At 37.3% G+C, this 10709-nt stretch overlaps 1 protein-coding gene across 1 annotated transcript; it reads left to right on the top strand.

Annotated features, from left to right (window-relative positions):
* The first annotated feature begins 483 nt into the window (after positions 1-483).
* On the top strand, positions 484-4381 carry LOC141629152 (uncharacterized). The gene is made up of 3 exons (XM_074442199.1): positions 484-1270; positions 1339-2224; positions 2326-4381. The coding sequence occupies exons 1-3, from the start codon at positions 484-486 to the stop codon at positions 4379-4381; spliced, it is 3729 nt and encodes a 1242-aa protein (XP_074298300.1).
* The last annotated feature ends 6328 nt before the right edge of the window (positions 4382-10709 follow it).

Raw genomic sequence — 10709 nt, 5'->3', positions numbered from 1 at the left:
TAGTCGTCGTCTTTTTAAGCAGAAGAACAGAGTTAAGTTTTTTGATTTGGAATATAATTCGAACTTGGTAACAATTGATCCTAAATTGATACTAAGTCCGTCTTTGGTTCCTCCTTTTTCTTATGCTTCCCCTGTGTCTTCTAATGATGTTGCTGTTCTTGTGAGGCCCAACGCTAAGCGTTGTTTCAGTTCTCTTGGTTCTGACAGTTTGGACCTTTTGCCTCCCAAGCGCGCTCGTCCAGATGAGCTTTTCCTTTCTCACTTTCTTTCTCATCCCTTACCGTTTTCTCTCTTGTACTGTTACAGCGTTGCAGGTTTGACAGCGACAGGTCTGGTGGTGGACCTTAATTCGCCACCAGGTTTCCGATGACTACTTTTGCCTGGAATTGTAGGGGATTAGGAGAGATGGATGATCCTACAATTCCGTTTTTGTTTTGGTGTATCCAGCAATATCATCCGTCAATTTTGTTTTTACAAGAAACTATGACTTCTTTAGCATATGCTGCCTCTAAGACAGCCCATCTTGGACTCCCTAATTTTTGTGGCATTGATTCAGATGGACATAGTGGGGGTCTTCTTTTGCGTTGGGATGACTCTGTTGTACTTAGTTCTTTTACTATTAGCTCTCGTTTTATTTTGTGTAATTTATGTTTGAATGTAAATAATGGTTGTACGAAACATGATATGTATGTTATGTTTATCTATGGTGAACCATGTATCGACCTTCGTCTATCTTTATGGAATAATATTTCAGCTTTAATTTCGGGTCTGTCCCCCTTTCTAATTATTGGCGATTTTAATCAGGTGGAAATGCATTCAGATAAATTAGGTGGTTCACATATCATTCGCGGTCAACAGGATTTCACCAACTGGAGATTTGACAATTCTTTGCTTGATGTTCCTTTCTTTGGTCCCCTTTTTACTTGGATGAATAATAGATCCGATGATCAACTTATTATGGAACGCCTTGATCGCGCTTATGCCAATTCTGAATGGCTACATCTTTTCCCTGCGGCATCTATCATGCATCTTCCAATTCTTGTCTCGGATCATGCTCCAATTATCCTCAAGTTTTTCCATCCTTCAAGGACCTGTAAACGCCCGTACCGTCTTGATAACTGGTGTTTAGGCTCACCTGAGATTGCCCATATCGTTGCTTGTGCGTGGGCTCTACCTGTTACTGGTTCTCCGATGTACATTTTATCTCGCCGCCTTTCGTCTGTTCGCTTTTCTATAATGCAGTGGGTGATTCATCATCGCCTGTCCCATGGTATTAATCGGTGGAGATTCAGCGTAAAACTCATCGTTGCTGCACGGAGATCGTGGATTTTCATTCAGCAACAAATTTTCAACAAGTTCGTTCTGCACAACTTCACCTTTTGAAGTTACAGCATGATTACTGGTTGCAACGGGCTAAGTTGAAGAATGAGGTTCTTGATGGTCTCCCGTCACGGTTCTTATATTCCCGTGTCAAACAACGAGCTTCTCATCAGCGTATTCTTGCGTTGCTTTCTAGCTCTGGAGAATGGCTTTATACTCCGGCTCAGATTTCGTTGGAAGTTACTTCATTCTTTCAAGGTCTTTTGGGGGCCACCCCCCCTCAAGATCCTGGCTCACCCCGAGGTTTTATTGCCCCTTTGCTTGACTCCCTGGATCTTCCAGTGCTCAGCTCAAGCGCTTGTTTACTGTTATCTGCTCCTTTCACGAAACACGATATTATATGTGCTCTTAATGGTATGGATGGATCCAAATCACCTGGCCCTGATGGCATAACCCCTAAGTTTTTCCAGATGTTTTGGCCCCAGATTGGTCAGTTGGTTGCTTTGGCTCTTCTTCGTTTCCTTAACTCTGGCGTTATGCTGAAACAATGGAACAACACTCATATTATTGTTATACCTAAAGTTGAGAAACCGGAACAGATCTCACAGTACCGTCCTATCAGTCTCTGTAATGTTATTTACCGGCTTGCTTCCAAGTGTCTTGCCAATCGCCTCAAGCTTGTTATTTCATCTATTGTTTCGGACTCTCAGCAGGCGTTTGTTCCTTCTCGGCTTATGTCAGACAGCTGTGTTATTACTCAAGAGATTATGCATTATCTTAACAAGACAAAGAGAGGCTCTGTTTCTTATGCTGCTTTGAAGCTTGATATGCATAAGGCTTTCGATCGTGTTTCATGGACTTTCCTTATTGCGGTTTTGAAGAAATTTGGCTTTCCGGTTTTCTGGCAAGATATTATTTGGGAATGTATTTCAACTGTCACATATAATATCATTATTAACGGAGAGCCATCTAGTACCTTTAAACCTTCTTGTGGCTTGCGTCAAGGGGATCCTCTTTCACCTTATTTGTTTATCATGTGTATGGAGATTCTCTCTTGCACAAATTTCGTCAAATGGAGAAGTCTAATGCGATAAATGGACTTAAGATTTCTCGGTACGCTCCCCCCATCTCACATCTGTTTTATGCTGATGATGCTTTTATTTGCTGTAAGGCAACTCCATCTGCTTTTGAGAATCTAAGGGATTTGCTTCGGTGTTTTGAGCTTGCATCTGGTCAAATGATCAATTTGGACAAGTCTTTTGTTAAATTTAGTCCAAATGCACCTCCTGATTTTAAGGCTCACATGGCGTCCATTCTGAGGATGCGAACATCTGTTTGTTTTGGGAATTATTTGGGAGTCCCTGTTGATATTCCTTCTAAGAAATCTTTGCTGTTTCAACCTTTGGTGGATAGACTTACAAGTCGCATCCTAGCCTGGTCTTCTTTACATCTCAGCCAGCCATGTAAGCTGCTTATTATCAATACTATTATTCTGGGTTCAATCCGGTTTCTTATGGCTTCTATTCCCTTTCCTGTTGGGATTTGTAAGAAGATCGACTCTTTGATTGCTGCTTTTTGGTGGCGCAAAGATGCTCGCCACAGATCTATTCACTGGCTTTCTAGAGATTGTTTGCAGCTTCCTCGTGCAAATGGCGGCCTTGGTTTGAAATCTGTCGCTTTATTAAGCCAGACAACTCTTTTGAAAAATTATTGGCGCATGCAGCATCAACCATCTGGTTTGTTATCAAGATTTATGGTTCCAAAGTACAAAAAGGATGTGCCTATTCCTTCGGCAAGATCAAAGGTCTCTCATCCTTCTTTTTTCTGGTCTGGATTATGTCGCGCTGCTGATGCTTTGTCTCCTGGGTTCGCATGGAAGCTTGGGAATGGTTCCTCAGTTGATCTGTTTTCCAGCCCTTGGGTGAATGGAACTACTCCCTCCGTGCGTGTATCTGCATCTTCTGTCACGCCGGTTCTATCTCATGTGATTTCTGACTCTGGAACTTGGAATCATGCTACTGTTTATCGTTGGTTTCAACCTCCTTGTGCCAGAACTATTCTTGCTATGGAACCTCCTCATATTGATATTGATGACTTCCTCTATTGGAAGTACACGGAAGATGGAATCTATACAGTTCGCTCAGGCTACGACTTCTTGTTATCCGACATGCCTACTTCCTGCTCTCCCTCGTTTTACTCTTCATTTCCTTGGAAAGTTCTTTGGAATCTCCGTTGTTCTCCTAAGCTCCCTCTCCTGGTTTGGCGTATTGTACATAATATCCTTCCTTCTTTAGTTAATCTATCTGTCAGAGGCCTTCAGGTTAGTACCTCCTGTGTGTTTTGTCACTCTTTTCCAGAGTCTTTAGATCATCTTTTTCGTTCGTGTTCTGTTTCTAGACATGTTTGGCTTTCTTCGCCTCTTGGTATTAATTCGGTTGCTAACCCAGGGGCATGTTTGCAAAAATGGCTTGCAGATTTTGTTGTTTTTTTCCACAAAAACGCTGCGCATGCTGATCGGTGCCTTCTTCTTTTTCTTTGTATTATAAAGGCTATTTGGATGATTCGTAATTCGGTAGTCTTTGACAACTGTAGTCTTGATCCGGCTCAGATTTTACATTTGTCGGACTATCTTTTTGCATCTCATTCCCAGCTGTCGGTGTTTTGGCCTTCCTTTGCTAGATCTTCTATCAAGATTTCAATACCAGTCTTAAACTGTGCTAGGTTTTCTCCTGAAATAACATACTTTATTCCAGTTCACAGGTCAGCTCTAAGGGATTGCTACACTGTTTCTTCCTTGGATACAATGGCAGGCAATCCAGTTTTTCAGAATGTGAGGGCTCCCACGGTGTTTGCAGCCTCGACGAAAGGCCTCCTTCTCACCATGTACAGAGCTCACTCAGCTTCACAAACTTCTGTTTCTTTCAGAGTAACATCAAAAAAATTATCCTCAGTTCTGGCCTCCACAACGCCAGTACCAGTCGAATTGTGCCACACGTTGAGCACAATTCGTAGTTTCCTTCGTTTGTACGTTCACTGGTCAGTTAGTCTGGCCACTGGCTAAGTTGTATACTCTCTGGTTACATTTATATATATGCAGTTCATTATTGTCAAAAAAAAAAAATGGTGAATAAGTTTTCTTTATTCAAGTAAATTTAGGGGGTTGCAAAAGGGTCATCGACTTTTTTTTTTAAAAAAAGACCATAACTAACTTTGCTCCCTCTCTCTCTACTCTTCTCTCCCAAATCCTCCCAAACAACAAACTTCGAAAAAAAAACAAGACTTTTTAATCGGATTCAATCACTACAAGAATATCTATTAAAAACATCTAAAGCAGGCGACTGTAAGCACAGTCGCCAATTTGGCGACAGGAAAAAAAAAAGTGGGCGACCGAAAATAGTCCCCAATTTGGCGACTATGGAATCTTATCCCAAAATCCGTATGAAATCCAAGGGCGAAGCAATAATATCCAATTTGGCGAAGGAAAACAGTCGCCAAATTGGCGACTGAAAACGGTTGCCAAATTGGCGACGGATGACGGTCGCCAATTCTCTGACTATGAACTTTTTCATATCCTTCCTTCCTTTCACCCGTCGCTTGTATTCCACACAAAAAAAAATACACGCAACACATACCCGACGAAACCACCACCACCACCACCACCACCACCACCACCACCGGAGAGCCAAACCATCCACCGTAGGCGCCACATCACCACCGACCACCGGAGTTTCCTTCACTATTCTTTTTTTTTTCTAAAGATTTGTTTTTGACTCAATTTGATTTAATTACTTAAATCCTTAATTTTTTTGGTTTAATTTGTCACTTTAATTAGTAATAAGATTGTTATGATGGTTTTAAAAACATTTCTGATGCCTATTAAGTATGTATTGGTAATTTAATTAGCATTGTTCTAAATTAATTGTAGTTAGGGTTAGAAATTGGGGGTTTTGTTAAATTGCTAATGTCATATGATTAGGGATTGTAATTGAAGGCTATCTTGATAATATTAGTATTATTGAAGGTAGTAACTTAGTTTTAGTAATATTGAAAGTAGTATAGTGTTAATATTGTTGAAGGTAGTATAGTGTTAGTATTGTTAAAGGTAGTAAGTTATTGTTAATGTTAGTGTAATTTTAGCAATGTTATTGATTATGATCTTGGAATAGAGTTTAGTTAGTTGTTGATTAGAATAATGTTAGTATTGTCAATACTTTACATACTTTAGTTATAACACAAATTTGCCTTGATTCGTATGGATTATGACATGTTTTAATCATCTAATTGACGAAATTAAGTTAGAATGAGCATGCCGTATAAATTGCATTTTTCAAAATTTTATTTACATTTTTGACAACTTGTTTAATATTGACCTAGTACCCGTTCAAGAATTACTCATTAGGAGCAATTCTTGAATAGTCCCCATTTTGGGACTGTCTTTGTACGTTTCAAGTCACTTAGGTAGTAAACATATAGTTGTGATTTTATTAATGAGAAAAGAGTTTGGTGGCAATTCCTTAATGTTCTCTGAATACATATGTGGAATATAAATTTATTCCACATTGTGTATTAGGAGAACTAAGGGAAATTGCTTCCGAATTTTTTTTCCCAATAATAAATCACAAATGTGTGTTTTCTAGCGACTTGATACGTACATTGATGGGTTTAGGCTCGAGTGATAAGGACCCAATTAAAATCTTGAAGTTAGTATAATATGGAGGATGAGATAACTATTGTTGAAGTACTATAATGTGATAAATTAGCACAATTTTAAAGTTAGAATTTTTTGTTGATATATTATTTAAAATGGTTAGTTTGTTATATATTGTCTAGATTAAAATGAAGAGATCTGAACGTAGCTGGATGTACGAAGAAAGAGTAGATAAGAAGAAACGTCCTATTGCTAGATTTGTAAAGGGAGTTCGTGAATTTATTTAATTTGCTAGATGTCAAGATTCATATGATTTGGAACAACATAAACTTAGATGTCCTTGTACTAAATGTAAAAACTTAAAATATTTACTTGACATTGAAGTAGAAGAGCATCTTATTACAAATAGTTTTTTTTCCAAACTATTACAATTGGATATCCCATGGAGAAAAATATTCTCCCGATCCCGAACAGCCTCAAATCCAACAAAATGAGAACCCATATAGAGATACGGTACTTGATGCCTTTGAGTCTAATACTTTTATTAATAACGACCGTGTACAATGATTGACGAAGAACCACAAAACCCAAAAGCAAAAGCCTTTTTTGACATGCTAAGTGCTTCCGAAAAAAACCTTATATGAGGGGAGCAGAATGACATTGTTACAAGTTGCATCCAGGATAGTTACTTTAAAATGTGAGTTTAATATGCCATTTAAAGCCTTTGATAGTATTTCTACGTTGGTTGACGATGTTATACCCGATAGTAACGTTATGACCCAAAATTTCTACAATACAAAGAAAGTGGTTAAAGGTCTTCAGCTTCCACATGAAAAGATTGATGCATGTCCTAAAGGATGTATGCTTTGTTGGAAAAATGATGCTTTGCTTGACAAATGTAAGAAATGTCAAAGAGATAGATATGAGACAAGTGAGGGAAATATTGTTTTGAAGGGGAAAAGGGTAATAAGAGGAGTGGAAAGAGAAAGAAACCAATATCGTTAAACTCATTAATTTATTTTCCCTCAGCTCCAAGAATTCAAAGAATGTATGCCACGAAAAATATTGCCAACCAAATGAGATGGCACAAAAAAAATCCTCGTACACCAGGAAAGATGTGTCATCCGAGTGACGGAGAGGAGTAGAAGCGTTTCGATAGGTTATATCCTGATTTTACCGAGGAACCTCACAATGTGAGACTTGGCTTGTGTACGAATGGGTTTGACCCTTTTGGTCAGTTTGGCAGATCTTACTCGTGTTGGCCCATAATGACCACGCCGTACAACTTACCTCCTTGGCTTTGTTTGAAAAGACAATTTATTTTCCTCTCACTACTTATTCCCGGTCTTGATAACCCAAAAAACCATTTGGATGTTTATTTACAACCATTGGTGGAAGAACTGAAGCATTTGTGGGAAGTTGGTGTGGAAACATTTGATGTGTCCAAGAAGCAAAATTTCCAACTAAGAGCTTCACTGTTATGGACTATAAATTATTTTCCCGCATACAGTATGCTATCAGGATGAGAAACCGCTGGGCAAAAGGCATGCCCTTATTGCATGGATAAGAGTAAAGAATTTTATCTTCCTAATTCTAAAAAAGATTAGTTGGTTTGATTGCCATAGATGCTTCTTACCGGATGGACATATCCATAGAAGGAACAAGAAAGCTTTCTTAAAAGGTAAGGAGGTGCGTGACGATGCTTCGGATCGAATCCCAGGGGATGAGGTATGGGAGGCTGTACGTGATTTGCCATCCACTGTCGATGGGATTGAAGAAGAGTTTAAAGAGTTGAAAAAGGAAAAGAATGGTTGGTTTAAAAGAAGTATTTTTTGGGAGCTTGCCTACTGGAAAACAATGTTGACCAGACACAATTTGGATGTGATGCACATAGAAAAAAACTTCTTTGAGCTACTTATTCATACGATTATGGATGTAAAAGGAAAGACACGTGATAATATTAATTCAAGAATTGAATTGAAGAAATTTTTTGATCGTCCTAAACTTCATATTCGTAAGGATGGGGCAAAACCAAAAGCCATATTTGCTCATGACAAAGCTCAAAGAAAGGCATTGTGTGATTGGATAGGAAACTTGAACTTTCCCGATGGATATGCCTCTGATTTGAGCCGTTGTGTTGATTTGAAGGAACTGAAGTTGAAAGGGTTGAAAAGTCATGATTGACTTGTTTTCATGGAGCGCTTATTACCCATGGCTTTTAAAAATTTACTCCCGACTGCCGTTTTGAATGCAGTTACAGAAATAAGTTAACTTTTTAGAGAATTATGTTCCTCCACGATATCGATTGACGACATGATTCGTCTAGAAGACCAAATACCAGAAATTTTGTGTAAACTTGAGATGATATTTCCGCCTTCTTTTTTCAATTCGATGGAGCATCTACCTATCCATTTGCCATATGAAGCTAAAGTTGGTGGACCCATCCAATATAGGTGGATGTATCCTTTCGAGAGGTTTATTAATCATGTGAAGAAAAAAATTGGTAATAAAGCTCGTGTGGAAGGTTCTATATGCAATGCCTACCTAACGGAAGAGATTGCCAATTTTTGCTCTCTTTACTTTGAAAAGCATATTGAGACCAAAGCAAAAAACTTGAATATTCATTAATCTCATTTGATTACATATTGAATATGTGAATAATTAATTTAGTCATAAAATTAATTCAAGATCTTATGCATGCAAAATAAATACAAGAGTAAGGAGAAAATCAATTCTTACATTGAGTATTTCGGAACAAAGGGCACTAGCAAGTTCACCTTCTGACTAGTTCTTGAGCTTTCCAAAGGTGGAAGAACAAGATTAAAGTGGAGAATCTCTCCCAAGGAATTATACCCAAATCAACACCCTTAATAATTATAATTAATATGATCTAGTATTAATTAAAATCTAACTTAAACTTGACACAAAAATTGGATTTTGTTCTCTTCTTATTTTCGGTTAAGAGGAGAGGATTTTATAAGTGTTTCTTTCTCTAAAAAAATCACAAATGTAGAGAGTTGTATATATTTTCTAACACTAGAAAATTATATAGTGTAGAGGTGAATAATTATAGAAGAAACCTTGGCTTTCTCTAGGTAGAAAAACCGGGTGGGGGGTTGGACTTTTGGGAGCCAATGCATGCAAAAGTTGCTCTTTTCAAAAGTTATAGGGTTGCATGGCTATAAACTAGAGTGATCATTGTGTTTTCTATTTAAAATAATCAACACAATTTAAAACCCTAACCCTCCCTATTTTCGGTACAACCAACATAAAATGGAAGGTCCATTTTATATTTGTCAATTGTCAATTTTGTCATATGTCACATGTTACATGACATGTTAGACTATAATGTATTTTTAACTTATTAAAAATCAACATATTAATAAAATATGTCACATACAAAATTAACTCGTAATTCTTAATTACTTGTACCAAAATGGTTTATCAATTTATAAATTACAACAACTTGTATTTATAATAAATTATTCAATATGTTTCAATTGTTTCGTAAACAATAATTTAACCTAAGTAATAAAACGATTCGATTACTTAGACCTTATCTTATTTAATTGAATTACAATAAGATACGTAATTTTACTCACAAAATCATCCGTCAATTTTAAGCAATTTAATTAACTCGTATCGGCATAAGATTAATTAAATAATCAATTAAGAGCATTACCCTATAGGTATGACCTTAGGGGATCAACTGATCACCACCGTCGTACGACAGTAATGTCAAACTCTAGTCAGGCAATCATTACCGATATGTGTGGACCAGTTGACTAAGAAGTATGATTTTCCCTCATGTATTCTTAATATGAGATTTAAACATGTGATCTAAATATGATCAACAATCTGATCACATTATTCTCGGGGACACTCCAACAATCTGCCACTTGTCCTCGACAAGTGTGCGTCACCAATTCTCTTGTCCTATTTCTATCTCCCACTCAGTGCAAGATGTCTTTCAGGTCGTACTTGTAAGTGATCATATCGAGAGTGGTTTCCTCGATCTGGAGAACAACTGATTGACCGGAATTATCTACCATAGATACCTTCCGAGCGTGGCCACGCATTTCCAGTTCATTCACTAGTAGAAAAAGTCTCATTGACATCGGTTATTTTACCCTATTTACATCGCTTTTGTGGCGATGTTTCTGGGGGCGACGTATTTAGTATTTTTAGCTAAACATCGGTTTCAGAACCGATGTAAATAGTATAAAATTAACATCGATTATGGGTAAAAAGCGATGTTACTAGTGTTTAATTACATCGGTTTTGGTCTAAAACTGATGTAAATAGTATATTATTAACATCGGCTATAGGTGAAAAGCGATGTTAATAGTGTCTCAATTACATCGGTCTTGGTCTAAAACCGATGTAAATAGTATATTATTAACATCGATTATAGGCGAAAAGCGATGTTAATAGTGTCTCAATTACATCGGTTTTTGTTTGAAACTGATGTAATGTAAATGGCATTTTACATCGTTTTGTTTGAAACTGATGTATGAAACTGATGTAGTATGATTCAGAATGACGATTTACTCTTAAGCTATTTGTGAATTTTTACACTGTTAGGGGCCTTCAAAATAAATCAATATAAAAATAACAACCCTGCATCTCATTCCTTCCAACAATTTTAAACACAACTACATATTTATTATACCAAAAAAATATCATAGCGTATACAATTCTGTCCATTCAAAATAATTTAAAATGTACACTACAAGCTTCT

Source organism: Silene latifolia, chromosome Y (assembly GCF_048544455.1).
Source record: "Silene latifolia isolate original U9 population chromosome Y, ASM4854445v1, whole genome shotgun sequence".
Taxonomy (NCBI): Eukaryota; Viridiplantae; Streptophyta; class Magnoliopsida; order Caryophyllales; family Caryophyllaceae; genus Silene; species Silene latifolia.
The sequence above is the reverse complement of the archived record's forward strand: the minus strand, read 5'-3'. Positions and strand labels throughout refer to the sequence as shown.